At 45.5% G+C, this 15,068-nt stretch overlaps 1 protein-coding gene across 1 annotated transcript; it reads left to right on the forward strand.

Annotated features, from left to right (window-relative positions):
• Positions 1-6,633: 6,633 nt before the first annotated feature.
• Positions 6,634-8,330, forward strand: LOC111149259 (heparan sulfate-glucosamine 3-sulfotransferase 1). The gene has a single exon (XM_022506221.1). The coding sequence runs from the start codon at positions 6,662-6,664 to the stop codon at positions 7,607-7,609; it is 948 nt and encodes a 315-aa protein (XP_022361929.1). The 5' UTR covers positions 6,634-6,661; the 3' UTR covers positions 7,610-8,330.
• Positions 8,331-15,068: the final 6,738 nt, after the last annotated feature.

Consider the following 15,068-nt stretch of genomic DNA (forward strand, 5'->3'; position numbering starts at 1 on the left):
TGGCAATGTGGCATCCAGATCTCCTAGGAAGGGCGCTGACCTCACCCACAACCTGCAGCTTCTCATCCAGATCCTTTGGCCCTAACCTCTCATCTCGTCTGGAGAAGAATGCTGTATGGGTTGGCTTCAGACGTCCTATGGGACAGGTTACATTTAAAAACCTCATGGGATCATGGAGTTCTCAGAGGCTCAGAAATCTTCTGGCCCGAAGCCCCTGCCATGCCACGCTGCCCTCTCTGGCGTGCCCAAGTACCTCCTTCCTTCAGTCCTACGGTGTTCTCTCCATTACCCAGGTGGACTTTTGTAAATATGGAAACGCCCTTCACTGGTGTGGAATGCTAGGCAGTGCAGAAAGGCTAGAGGAGTCAGTGTTGGAAAAGTCCTCTTCTTTCTCAAGGGGAAAACGGGGCCAATTACGCTTCCTTTCCCCCAGGGAAACTTATTTACATGATGTGGGCTGACCTTGGGTCTTTTCTGCCCTGCTCCCTTTCCACCCCATGTGAGGTAGGCCTCACAGCAATTACCATAAGTCAATCCAAACAAAAGCGGGCATCAACATTTGTTGACGAGTGTCATGTGCGGGCAGTTTCAAGAAAATAAATATTTATGGAAGTCTTGCGATATCACTGTCCTTTCATAGACTGACAGGCACAAGCTGAATCTGTTTCCTCTTTCTTGGTTTCCAAGATGACCTGCCAAGGATGGAAATTTGACACCACTGCAATGTGCCCTTAAGTAGTTGCTTAAAGGTGAAAGTGAAGATGTTTTTGACTCCTGGAGATGAACAAAAACAACAGAAGAAACCATACACTGTTGATTGCTCAGAAATTTGGTTGGATATGGAAATGACAGTTCTGTTGTGCTTACTGAGGTTTCAGTACATTCCAGAAAATTAAATCACTCAGCACCCTTGGATGCTTGTTTCTGTCTGGCAATATAATAGCTCTCATCTTTCTCCTCTTCTCATCTTCCTGGGTAGGCTCTGTCCTGTGCCTGGAGTACACTCCCCACTGCCCACAGGGAGGCATCGCCATTCAAAGGAAAAGAAGCACAGATGGCCCATGGGATGCTCCTTCTCTCATTTCTTAGGTCTGTGACCTTGAGAAGGTCATTGGACATGATACCATGTTTGCATATCTGTCATGGGAGGAAAGGCACACCATTCCGAACATTTGTTGAATGTCTGCTTTTGGCAAGTCCTATGCTATATATTTGGCAAGGGTAGTATTACTTAATATTGATGGCATCCATGTGAAAGTAGGTTTTGCCCATTTTGCAGGATGACATGTTGAGTCTCAGACAAGGAAGATACTTATCTGAGTTCAGAGAGCTAGGAGATACTAGCCGGCATCTGCTCAATTGCAAAAGCGCCTTAGCTTTGCCACTACTACAGGTTACCTTTTCATTGCTTCAAAAAAGGAAGATAAAATGAGAATAACCACCACTTAGTTTTGTTGTGGGTATTAGAAGAGATAATTTACGCACTCGTGCTCACCACCTGGGTGCATTGGGTGCCCAGTTGGTAATCTCCTTTCCACCCCTTTTGTTAAATCCCTTAAATGACTTGTGGCTGAGTGTTTTGAGCATCCCTGTTATCCTAGAGGATCTTCCAGTCTGTGCCAGCTGTGCCACTAGTTTTTGTTGAGGGGCTGGAAGGGTGTCCTGCAGACAGAGGGATTATAGGCAGTGCTATTTCTGATGCATTAAATTTACCGCTCGTGGAATATTCTAGTTATTTCACTTTATGCACGAATATGTTGCAGTGGTGGGACTGAGGGAATATATTGTAGTTAATTACATTTGAAATCTAGGTCATGATGTGAATTATGTAATAAGAAGATTTAAGGAGAAAATTAAAATATTTTGAAGTCTTATTTCATGGTTTCCCCTCCTTTTTAAATTAAAATATTTTCCAGACTCTCAGGTGATCTTGTCCAGTCACCACTAGAAATCTTGACATCTGGTTTCTGCCGGATTCTCTCAGGATGAAGAACTCACTACCGTTTGATATAGTCTTTTTCGTAGACAAACTGTTGAGGATGTCTTTCTATTGAATTAAAAGCCTTCCTTGGTACCTTGGGCCATTTGCTTAACCTTCCACCAAATTCGGCATGTTCATTCAGCAAGTAGGATCTCTAGCCCCTGCTATGCACAGAAATCATGCCAGACCCTGGGGGATGCAGCAGAGAGAGAGTCAGAACACTGTCTGGAGGCTCTGAAATTGGCGTTGTCGGGCGGAGGGGCAGACCACAAACAAGTGTATATAGTTTTGGATAGTACATGAGGAATATATAATGGGATGATGGGAAAGCATGTGGTTAAAAGAGAGTGCGTCGGCCCATGTTGTGGGGAAAGCCAGTATTTGAAATAAAATCTGAATGACAGGAAAGAGCCAGCCCCCAAAAGCCTCAGACCCAGCATCCTGGAAAGAGGGAGCAGGAAAGGCCAGGGCCCAGAGCTGGCATGAGCTCAAGGTGTTCAAAGAAACAGAAAGGTCAGTGAGGTGGGAGCTTGGCTTGTAAGAGCAGATTGAGGCCAGAGGGATAAGCAGTTCTCATCCTGGGGGATCCCTGGGTCTGGAAAGGAATTTGGATTTAATTTTAGGTGCAAGGGAACCTCCATCTAAAAAATGCTGTGCGTGTCTCTGGGTCACCCAGGCCTGGCATGCAGTCAGCACCTTCAGCGGGGCCCGAGGAAGCCTGGTGTTGCTAATGGGGAAGTCTCTTGCCTTTTGAGTTTTTGCAACTCAGGGCTTGGTTTAGCACTGCAGGATCAAGAAAACAGCATCTTTGATAAAGGGAAGTGAACTGAGAGGGAGCTAGATCTCTCTTTGGGAAGTCTTAACCCATCTACAAAGGAAAGGGGAGTTTGTTTTGCTTATCCTTCCAAGAAATCCTGTCCCTCTTTGAAGGATGTTTACCAGGTATGAATGTCTAACAGGACCAGAGAAGCTCCTGTGAGTCCCAGGAACTACTTGTACCCTAAGTCCAGGCATTGTCAAGGGGCGAAGTGGCAGTGACATCCCTGGCTTTGCCTGCTCAGACTGAGTTTGGATACTAGTTCAGTCTCTACCTTTCTGGACAAACTGCTGAATTTCCCTGAGCCTCACTTTCCTGTAGTGAGATCACTTCTCTTGAGGGCTTGCAGTGAGCATCCCAGGGGCCCCCTATGCAAAGTTGCCAGCCCGGCGCCTGCTCAGTTACACATGGTGCGGATGGGAGCTGCCACCACTGCTTCTGGTGTGGCAGGTGGCCAGGATTCCAGGTGCTATTGATCCTTCTCGCCCAACCCATGCGAGCTCAGGGCTCCAAGCTTCCAGAAGGTTCCAGTTGGGGTCCTGGCTCACAGGTTCACCTGAGCTTGAGGGTCATCTCTTTTCTGAGAGTCTTACCAAAAGGTCCAGAAATTCTGGCTGTGCCACTGAGGTCAAATTAGCCAACTACCACAGGAGGAATTTGGCCACAGTGGCCACTCTGTGTGTGTGATATGTATTATATGTATATAGCATATATATATATGCTATATATATATATATATATAGCTCATACATATCCCTACTTCTCTCTATATGTGTAGTATGTGTGTATGAGACTTTAGCTTAGTTTTTTTTTTTTCCTATATACTTCAAGTATTTTTGAAATGTAGAAGGCTTTAGACATTTAATACATTTTTAGGGAGTATTAAAGTAGAGATGAGGAGACTTTAAATTACTAATGGCCCCCTTTTTGTTTGTTTCAGTAAAAAGTATGTGTGTGTGTGTGTGTGTGTGTGTGTGTGTATGTATATATATATATATATATAGTTTCTTCTCTGCTCCCTGTTGGTAATTCTCCTTTATAAAAAGAAAAAAGAAAAAGAAAGAAAAAGAAAAGAAAAAAACTCGAATGTGCACTATACTATTCAGGATGCCTCATAATAGAGTAGAAGTGTAATAGTTAGACCAGATGAATTTCAGATCTGGCCTCCGGTTCTGTCCCTAAGGTGTTGAAGGGTTGGGATCTGTGGCTGTTTTCTGAGTCTGAATATGAAACTGAGATATGGGGTCAGCAACACTCATCACTGAGAGTAGAGTGATCTAGGGATGCATGGGGGACTTAGTCAGTTAAGCACCTGACTCTTACTTCAGCTCAAGTCATGATCTCAGGGTCATGAGATCAAGCCCCACATCTAGTTGGAGCCTGCTTGGTATTCTCTCTCTCCCTCTCCCTCTGCCCCCCTCACCTCAGTCTCTCTCTCCCTACGTTAAAAAAAAAAAAAAAAAAAAGAATAGAGCAGTCTAGTGTGGAGTGGTTACTCTGTCCTGCACGTCATGCGGCTCACCCCCACGATGTGCACACACATACAAGAGCATACACACAGGCGCAGACATACACAGGCATGCATAAGCACATGCATGCATACCCCAAACATGTAAAAGGTAAGCACAGTGGATCCATTTTGTCAATACATACGGGGCAAACCCTCACTGAGAAGGAAATGAAATTTGATTGAAATACGTCAAAGCATTCAATCGAGTAAGGAAAAGTTCATTAAATTGAGCTCATTCCAGTAGAAAACTTGGGACCACATCTTGATCAGTCATACCTCCTTAAACGTTTTTTTCTTTTTCTTTTTTTTTTTTTTCCCTAAATAGTTATGTCAGCTGATCTTGCAGATCCCTTCTCCAGTTCTGTGATTCTCTAAAAATGTCCAGTTTTTAATTGCTTTTCTCAGTTAAGACATTTTAATGTGCATTTTTCAAAGCTGCTAATATAGTTGCTATCTGAGGTAGGCCGTGCAATTGGTTTGATTATAAAAAATGGAAGACCATAAAAATTCCTCATTTATACATTCTAGACAACTTTTAAACTAATAAAGTGAATTTTAAACCTGGCATATAGAAGACGATGGGTTCTCTTAATGGAGAACATTTTTACTGGCTCTCTAAAGCCCATGGTCCCCAAGGCAGGCCTGTCACTCACCCTTTCCTGTGTTTGGACAGAGACAACTTACAAGAACTTTCAATGCTCTCTTCCTGGGAGACAGTCAAACATGTCCTGATGATGATAGTTTATCAGTTCCCTGAAACATGGATGTGGCTCCTCTGTCCTTGGGGACCCCACTGCCATCTGGCCCAGCAGTGGCTGTGTCCTTGTGGGACTCCAATGCCTAAGTGATACGAAGTTCAGATATAGAGCTGAACTTTATAAAGAGGAAAAGGTATAAAGGAAGCAGTTTGTGGAAAGAGCCCTGCATCCAGAGTTCTGAATTTGGGCTCTGAATTTTGAAGTGGATTAAATTCTCGTGTCCTTGGGCAAGACTCCTATCTATACTGTCCCGCTTGCTACCTTGCTCTATTTGGTCACAGTGCCAATGGACTGAGCAGACTGCGAAACCACTTCATGAGCAGTATGGCTTTGCACACGGGAAGGAGTTTTGCTCGTTTTAGCCACCTCCCCTGTTTGTCCCTCTAGGCTGACTTCAGACACTTTCTCTACCATCCCAATTTGTTCCAGGTGAAATGAGTGAATGTGTGTCCTCATATTACCCTGCCTAAACTATAATCAGAACGTATATAGCGCTGATGACTGCAGTCAAGTGATATCAATTAACCTTGGCCACATTTATTCTGCAATACCAACTATCCCAAAATTCAAAGCCACAATGGTGCATTCTCACTAACGAGCCAGTATGGCTGTGATGGACACAGTGGACTTGCATGGTGCTCTGCTGTACATGTCTCTCACCTTTCTCTGGAGCCCAGGGCTGGGCAGGGCCCATTCTGCTCACGGTCATTGCAGAAGCGCAAGACGGCAAGTGCAAACACACAAGGCTCAAGGCCGAGGCTAGGGACTGCCATTTTGCAGGCCATTGGCCAAACCCGAATAAAATCGCTGGGGAGCACACTAGCCCCACCATGAGGCCACAGCAAGAATTGGATGCAGGGAGGAGTAAAGAAGGGTGGGCTAAGCATTCAGTGTTTCATAAGGCTTCACCTGTCCTTTTAGATCAGGAGCCCCTGGTGGGCAATGAGGGACATGAACAAAGTCTGTTTCTATATCCCCAGCCCCTCTGCCTGGGGCTGGCAGGTAGATATTTCAGTGATGTTTGCTGAGGTCCAGAAGACCTTTCCCACCCTTCCCTTAACAGCCGATGTTGGCAAACTGACCACAGGGCCAAATCTGTCCGTTTTTGTGCATAGAGAGCTGAACATATAAATTGTTGAAAAAAATCAAAAGGAAATCGTATTTAATGATGCATGAAAATTTTATGACATTCAAATTTCAGTATCCAGTAAGTAAAGTTTTATTGGAATGCAGTTGCATCCATTCCTCTGTGTACTGTCTGTGGCTACTTGAGCAAACAGCACACTTGGGAGTTGCCATAGGGACTGTGTCCCACAAAGCTGAGAACTTTTCCTATCTGGCCTTGTATGGAAAATGTTTGCCACCCCCTGCGCCACAGGATAAAGAAATGGAGAGAGCCCCAGGGAGATGACTGCGGTGCCCAAGACTAGAGTTGCAAGCTTCCAGTAAGCCCTGTATGCATTTGGAGTTAATATCTCCCCCTTTCTTTGTTTCCTAGTAATTGGCAGCCTGCGACACCCATGTGTCACTGATCAGAAGGCATTCCCCACGGCAGTGCTTCATGACCCAGCGGCGCTGGGCCCAGTGAAGCCACCATGGTGACCAGCACGGCTGCACTGCTCCTGGGCGCGGTGCTGCTGGTGGCCCAACTCCAGCTAGTGCCTTCCCGCCCCGCCACGCCCGGGGCCGAGTCGGGCCAGCTGGAGCTTGCACGCAGAGGGGCCACCCTCCAGGGCGAGGGCCAGGAAGGTGCGGCCCCCAACGGCTCCGCCCAGCAGCTGCCTCAGACCATCATCATCGGTGTGCGCAAGGGCGGCACGCGCGCATTGTTGGAGATGCTCAGCCTGCACCCCGATGTGGCAGCCGCCGAGAACGAGGTCCACTTCTTTGACTGGGAGGAGCACTACAGCCAAGGCCTAGGCTGGTACCTGGGCCAGATGCCCTTCTCGTCCCTGCACCAGCTCACAGTGGAGAAGACCCCCGCGTACTTCACGTCGCCCAAAGTGCCTGAGCGCGTCCACAGCATGAACCCGGGCATCCGGCTGCTGCTCATCCTGCGAGACCCGTCCGAGCGCGTGCTGTCGGACTACACCCAAGTGTTCTACAACCACGTGCAGAAGCGCAAGCCCTACCCGTCCATCGAGGAGTTCCTGGTGCGTGACGGCCGGCTCAACGTGGGCTACAAGGCGCTCAACCGCAGCCTCTACCACGTGCACTTGCAGAACTGGCTGCGCTTCTTCCCGCTGCGCCGCATTCACATCGTCGATGGTGACCGCCTCATCAGGGACCCTTTCCCGGAGATCCAGAAGGTTGAGCGGTTCCTGAAGCTGTCGCCGCAGATCAACGCCTCGAACTTTTACTTTAACAAAACCAAGGGCTTCTACTGCCTGCGGGACGGGGGCCGGGACCGCTGCTTGCACGAGTCCAAAGGCCGGGCACACCCCCAAGTCGACCCCAGACTCCTCAATAAACTGCACGAATATTTTCATGAGCCAAATAAGAAATTCTTCGAGCTTGTGGGCAGGACATTTGACTGGCACTGATTTGCAGTAAGCTAGGCCCGGAACCTTTCCTATTGTAAGTTCTGGTATACGTCTGGGGGAAGAAAAAGAAAGGAATTTTAAAAGGGCATTTAAGCTATAATTTATTTGTAAAATCCATAAATTACTTCTGTACAGTATTAGATTCACAATTGCCATATATACTAGTTATATTTTTCTACTTGGTAAATCGAGGGCATTTTGTATTGTTTTTCATGGTTGTTAACATTGTGTAATATGTCTCTATATGAAGGAACTAAAATATTTCACTTCAAAAAAAAAAAAAAAAGTCCTGGAGACCCTGTCTTTTTTGAATATAATTAACTTGCCCCCAACTCAGAATAGCTGTCTGTGTTGTACTCATTGCAGAATCTATATTCCTTTGTTGCTTTAAAAAGAAATGTTTTTCATGGCTATTATGCTTCTCTCTCGCCCTCTCCTTTCTTCACTGTTCATTTTAATTTTTAATGTCTCTCTGTGGTCATCAGATTTATTTTTTACTTGCATTGTGAGATTTGTCTTCACTCAGATCCCCTATTATTCTGGAGGTGGCAGGTTCACCTACTCCTGACTTCAGCTGGTCCCTGAGCGTGGATTTTAACCCCCTGTTATTAACCCTGAGTGGAAAAAGCAATATTAAGACTGGAGAAGTAGTGAATACTAGCAAGAAGTTCCCTTGTCGCACGTCTTTGCCTCGAAGAGTGCTTGCATACATTTCTGATCTCAGCAATGGGCAAAACCTACAATAAAGGGAATGAAACCATTGGCCTTCAGAATGGTCTTGGGGCTGTGTGCTTTGCCCGAGGTGGCAGTGGGTCTCTGGAAACCTGTTTCTCTTAGAAAAAAGTAGTTGCGAATTGTATGTGTTCCCATCTTGTAGATTTTGTGGAAAGCTGACTCATGGTGTAGACAGACTTTTGCTTAGGTTGCGAGTCTGTTTATCTATTTCCTGAAAGATCAATATGCATTTATAGACACATATTCTGTATGCATTGAGACATAAATATGTGTGTGTTTTAAAATCAACTCTGAATGTGTAGTCCTCAAATGGAAAGGACATTTAAGCTCCCAGGGGTCAAAACTGCAAAGAGAAAAACACAAAGTGGAGGTAGAGCCTAAGGCAGCCCTTTCATCTGCACCTGGGGGCAGAGGCCTGATTGCAGTTTCACTTCTGCTCTAACAGCTGGCTTCTTGGAGTGGTCATGCAAGCCCCTTGCGTCTTGGTTTTCTCAGGCGTTCTCATTCAGTCAGCCTTTTACAGAATTATATTCACTGGATGGGTTTTCTTTTTATGAAAGCAAAACATAATCATTATGTAGGCAAAAAAAAAAAAAAAAAAAAAAAAGAAATACAAAGAAGCAAAATAAACCCATTTCCTGACAGTTTATATTTAAGGCAGAGGAGTGAAATGGACAATATATATAAGAACTCATTGAAAATGCCCCCAAACAACCTCAGGAAGTAGGAATTATTATGGCGAGTTCAAGGAGGAAGAAATAGGCACGGAGGAGATAAGGAACTTGCCAAGGTCACACTGACTCCAAGCCAAGGCTAGGAGTCCACTTAGAGCCGAAGCATAGATTTGCGGTGTTTTGGTTTTATCCTGCCCTACACCTTCTGAACTCAAAAGGAAAGGCCCAGACTCAGAGACCGTTCTTCTGACGTAACCTGTGACAAGATTCCTTCCCTGGTGCCAAATGTCTTCCACCTCAAGAGGTGTGCCGGAGCCAAAGGAGAAGGGCAAGAAAGAGCCGGCGCTTCTCTCAGCGGTGCTATCAGGGAAGTGAGTCACCTTGGTTAGAGGCCGCAACTGCGGCCTGGCCTGACCTTGGCATGGCCCAGGCCCCACCCCTGGCCTTGCAAAGGCAGCAGGAAGAACGCCTCTCACCTCTGAAGATGTTAAGGTTGTCATTACACAACCAACTCCCTAGAGGGTGTGGCCAAAATATTTATAGCATACTTCCCCTGTGGACATGGCGCTTTGCAGTCTGGAGAGAGCGTCCCTCCACAGCACAGGGTTTGAGGTTGGATCTTGCTTCATCACACTCATTAAGAGCTGAAGAGAGGAGAGGCCTGGAGAGGGCCCAGTCAATTGCCAGGATTGCCTAGGAGTTTGGTGTGGAGACTTGAAACTGAGTCTTCTGACTTTTCCAAAGGATTTTTCTTTTCTTTTCTTTTCTTTTTTTTTTTTTTTTTTTTTTTTTTTTTGGTAAAATACCCATGGATGCCTGTGCCCTAAGGGGGATGCCACACTTGAAGCATGCAGTGTTGGCATCAGAGGTGGTGGGCAGGAATGGAGGAAGGAAGGACTGAGCACTGGGGACATGACCTGGTGCCTGGGGCTAACACGGTTCCCCGTAGGAGTGGTCCAGTGTAAAATGACAAGTTGGTGTAAATTCAGTAATTGTTGATTTGGAGTAAGGGGTCTTGATTGAGGATGTGTTCATGGGAGTCTACATGGGCAAAAGGGTCGGGGTCCTAGGGGTTCTCTATTATTCCATTTATGGCAAAAGTCCAGCCAGTCCTTGGGAAATACAAGGAGTACAGTACTCCAGTAGCCCAGGCATTTCAATCTCATCTGAGCACTCCCAGATTCAGAGAAGGCCCTGCAGGGGACCCAGGCCTGCCTTCCCAGGGGCACAAATGCAGGGACTTGGAGCCAGATGGGCACCTGATCCCTCTGCAAACACCATATCAGTTCTATTACAGAGAGATGCCAACTAGAGGGAGTGAAGTTCCTCCCTGACCAGCCCGGGGCCAGCAGCTGCATGGGAGCCTCCAGGTGGGGCGGCCCAGAGAGGTAGCTAGGAACAGTTGAGAGCAGAGCCTCAGCCATTGTGTTCAGAATATTCCCTGCACTTGATGCTTCTGCATCTGGACAGCCCCTGCCCCCTCCCTTCCTCCAGGAATCAGGTAGTGTTGAAATCCTACAGACACTATTTACTTATCAGCTCACAGTTCTAAACTGTGCTAGTTTAGCACCAATGACGATGCATCTCTGAGGACAGGGTGGCTTGCTCTTTCAATCTGGGAGACTGCTATTTAGCTAAAGAGAGATGTAGGGCAGAAGAGCCCCAATGCGCAGGGTGACTGCTACTTAAAGAGGTGGAATCTGAGATCACCACCCACCGAGAGTTCAGGTGTTCACTGTAATTCTATTTTTCCTTTGAGCCCTACTATGTGTTTAGCATGGTGTTAAGCCCTCAGGAGTATAAAAGAAAATATAATAGGAGTTAATAGTCACTAACTCTTCTGAGTTTAAACAAAAAGCATGGAGGGTCCAGGAAGGCAAGGGGATGATGCTTAACTATGTCTGGACTGGCCAGTGCAATATGTTCTATACTTTCTCATGTCATTTCGGAACATCCCTGGGAGGAGTCCACTAGCCCCACGGAGAGAAGGAAACTGAGATGGAAGAAATGGACCTGCCCTCATTGTTCAAGAAGAAAGAGGAATATCACTCAGCCCAGAGTGATAGTTGTCTCCGAAATGGGGAATGTGGTACTGAGGGTCATAAACAGAAGGTGAGAGATGGTAGAGGTGTCTCTCAAAATGCCACTACTCAGAAGTAGGAAGAGAAGAAGGATCTTCCCAAAGGGCATGATCACTTAACTCCTGGGCCATAGGACCATGTTCTTCCCATGGAAAAGTTTCTTGGAGGAATTGCCATGATGCTGGGGAATGGAAGGCAAAGGATGTAACCAAAGGACACCTTGAGGAATCAAGAGAGTGGTGATGGGGAGGGGAAAAGAGGAAGGGGATGTGGGCAACAGACTTTAAAACACATTGAGAGGGGAGCCTGGGTGGCTCAGAGGGTTGGGCCTCTGCCTTCGGCTCAGGTCCTGATCTCAGGGTCCTGGGATCAAGCCCCGAGTTGAGCTCTCTGCTTGGCAGGGAGCCTGCTTCCCCCTCTCTCTTTGCCTGCCTCTCTGCCTACTTGTGATCTCTCTGTCAAATAAATAAATAAAATATTAAAAAAAAAACACACATTGAGAGATCACTATGCAACAGACACTTGTGGCCTCGTCATCTGCTTCCCAAGTGGTGGAAGCTTTCTTAGCAAGCAACCATGTATCTCTGTCTCCTGTGCAGGTGTGTCTGTCACAGAAAAATAACTATCGTTTATTGCACACCCACTATGTGCTTTGTGTTTTAAGTATGTTGCTTCCAGTCCATGTGATAATTCTGAGAAGTAGGAAATGCCATGGTGCTGATTTTGCAGAGGAAGAAACTCAAACTCAGATCATAAAGGGCTTGTCCAGGATGCCAGAGACAGTGATTTGTTACAGTTGGAACTTAGTCTCTGGATGTCCTCGCTCTGCTACTCTGTGGTCCCTGCAATCTTGGAGTGAGGGGAGGGAGAAGTAAAGCATAAGCATCTATTACGCAGAGCACAGCATGGAAGAGAAATGATGGGCAAACATAACAGATATGGTTATACCAGACGGTCTTCAAGTGAAAGAGTGGCTGGGGACTTGACACAACAGAAACATGGTAAAGCAGGCTCCTTCCTGGCAGACCTTCATTTAGGAAGTCTGCACTTGGGCTAGCATGGAGCAACATGGTGGAGCTCTCCAAATAGCAAACAAGGAGTGAGGACCACAGCTACAAACACTCAGCAGAACTTTGAGCTGCTTGGCTGAAATATGTAGATGTAGGAAATGGCCCTGGTTCTTTTTCAGTTCCTTCTCATATCAGCATCTTTACTCCTTTTCTTCCAAACTCCCCTGTTAGGTCACCTGAGAGCAAAAGCATTTAGAGCCAAGAGTCCTGGGTGTGTATCCCAACTTTGCCAATTATTGGGCAAGTGGAATAGGGTTCAAATTCTCAGAACCTCAACATCTATCTCAATATAAGTGGGCTGAGATTTACTTAATTTTGTTTTGGGGGAATTCAATGAGACAAAGTAGATTAAAAAAAAAAAGAAAGTAAAACCTCTGTGAGGATATGGTGTAGTGGTTAAAAGCATTTAGGATTTTAGGAAACAGACAAAAACTGATTTTGAACCTGTCTGCAGGCACCCACAGCCTTGTCCTCCCTATTTACTTCCACTAAGGGACTGTAGCCACTGCTGTTAGCACCACATCCAGATCCCATTACTACAAAGTGTCCCACCTCCACCTACCAAAAGAATTGGCTGCTCGGGGCTCACCCTATATTGCTTTCTGGAGGACTTCCTGAGTTGAAGGAGTTGACTTACCTGAAGGTGCTTGGGGAGTTGAGCTCACTCAGCTTCCTTGCTGTGGGTTGCCTGTGACGAATGATTGGTGGATGTGGAGAGGCAGAGGGTTGAGGGATAGCAGCTCAGCCTGCTGGTCCTGGGGAAGAATGACCTCTGTGGTACAATTCATGCTCCAAAACTCCTTGAATTATCAAGCTGATGCCAGACTTCTGAAACCACACTTTTCTTAGCTTCTTTCCCTACTTTGTCCTGTGTCCTTCATTGCCTTATGCATTTCTTTTGTAATCCCATTCTTAATAGGTGACTTGCCCAAGAATACAGGAATCCCCATCTTAGGTTTTGCTTCTGGGCATCCAATCCAAGATAGTCAACTTGCAGAATTTTTTTAGTCTCTCTGCACTTCATGTAGAAAATATGACCAACACACAGGATTATGATAATTCTTCTAGTTAAATTAAAGATGAGAGGGAATGAGTCTATTTTATTGACTGATACAGAAAAATGGTGAATATAATAGTAGAGGCAATCATTACCAAGTAATGGGTCTCTTTTTTGGCTTATCACACTGTCAAAATAATGTTAATACATCAATACCAAACAAACTCCCCCTTCCTGAAAATTTCCTTGTTTTCACAAATATGAAGGCATCGTTCCAACTTACTTATGTTATAGGACATTGTATCTCTACTATTTGTTGACTATTTCATGTGGAGCTTGTTCATAGATGTCCCTTCCTCTTGATTGCAACACCCTGGGACCTAACACAGTGCCTGGCACCTGGTATGTCCTGGAGGCAATCTGATGTGAAAACCTCCTCTACCATATCCTAGCTTTGTGGTCTGGCTGCCTCCTGGAAACACCTTCTCTAACACTTCTCAATATACTGCCTCATTTAATCCTGATAAATCTCTGAGCAAAGAATCAATCCAAGCTCCGTGCTTTTGCTGACCATAATATTCCCAGCAAATAGGGCAATGCTTGACATAGAAGGTACAAATATTTACCAACTAAATGACTCATGGAGGTGCCCAGGCTCTTTCCACTATGCCATCTATACAACATGTTCTAAATATTGCACTAATGGAGAACCTAGTATGTTCCAAGGCAACCCATCTCATTTCCAAACTGGCTATTAAAATTCACACTTCCTGTGCCTAATCTTCTGTTCCCTAGCTTCCTCCTGTGAATATGAGTTCTACTACAGGTTATCATGAAGGACAAGCTTCATACTACTTTCTCATGTTGGCACACTGGAAAGAAAGAACACTAGACTTGGATTCTAAAGACCTGAATTTGTTGTTTTGGCTTGGCCTTTTCCATAGCTATGTGATGTTGGGTGGTTCTCCTCTCTGAATTTTTGATACTTACCTATTAACAGGATAAATGATACCTTCTTTGAGGAGAGTCTATGAGTATTACATGGCCTGTGGATAATGTGAAAATAAAAGAGATCCTAATTCTATAAACACTCTTTTCATATTGCAAAGTAATTCAGCTCTCATGATAGGTGTCATCCGCTCTAGAGAGTAATAAGATAATAGTTGAGTGTTTACCAAATACTAAGCAGGTATTATCTCATTTAATCTTTGTGTCAGCCTAAGAGACAGGCACTACTATTAACTTTTAATGGCTGGGGAGTCCAAGGCACATAGCTATTAAATGTTGCACAGGTAGTAAATGGTAGAGCCAGGTTTGTTCCCTGGGTAGTCTGTCTTCATGGCTAGTGTACTTCACCTCCAGGCTACTTTCCCTTTCAATGCAAAAGAGACCTTCTTCAACATATCTGACCATGGAAAGGGCTACAGCACAAAGGTGGCAAAAATAGAAATCAGGATCTTAAGACAAATACCAGCAAAACACTATAGTAGGCAGAATTCATGAACAGTTCCCCTATGCTCCCAGCCCTGGCTGAACACAACCTGTCTAGTCCTCACCCCTTGAAAGATCACGGGACTTGCAAATAAGATGGGATATCTACTCTCTTAATTAGGTTACTTAGTATGTCAAAGACAATAGGGTGTGACTGTATATGATATATGAGACTAACAGTGGGCTGGAGAGAGAGTCTCTTGCTGGCTTTGAGGAAGTCACCTACCATGATGTGAGAGTCCTAGGAGGGAGTCAGTGTAGCCAGGGACTGTAGGGGCCAGTAATGCTGAGAGTGGTCCACCCCCTATACTCTGCCATCCTCCCCACCAGCCAATATCCAGCAAGAAAAACAAAGCCTGAAGCCCCACCTTTGCAAAGAACTCCATATTCCAACAGTCTGTTGGAGGAGGG

The sequence above is a fragment of the Enhydra lutris genome, unplaced genomic scaffold (genome assembly GCF_002288905.1).
Source record: "Enhydra lutris kenyoni isolate GAN:26980312 unplaced genomic scaffold, ASM228890v2 scaffoldscaffold21, whole genome shotgun sequence".
Taxonomy (NCBI): domain Eukaryota; kingdom Metazoa; phylum Chordata; class Mammalia; order Carnivora; family Mustelidae; genus Enhydra; species Enhydra lutris.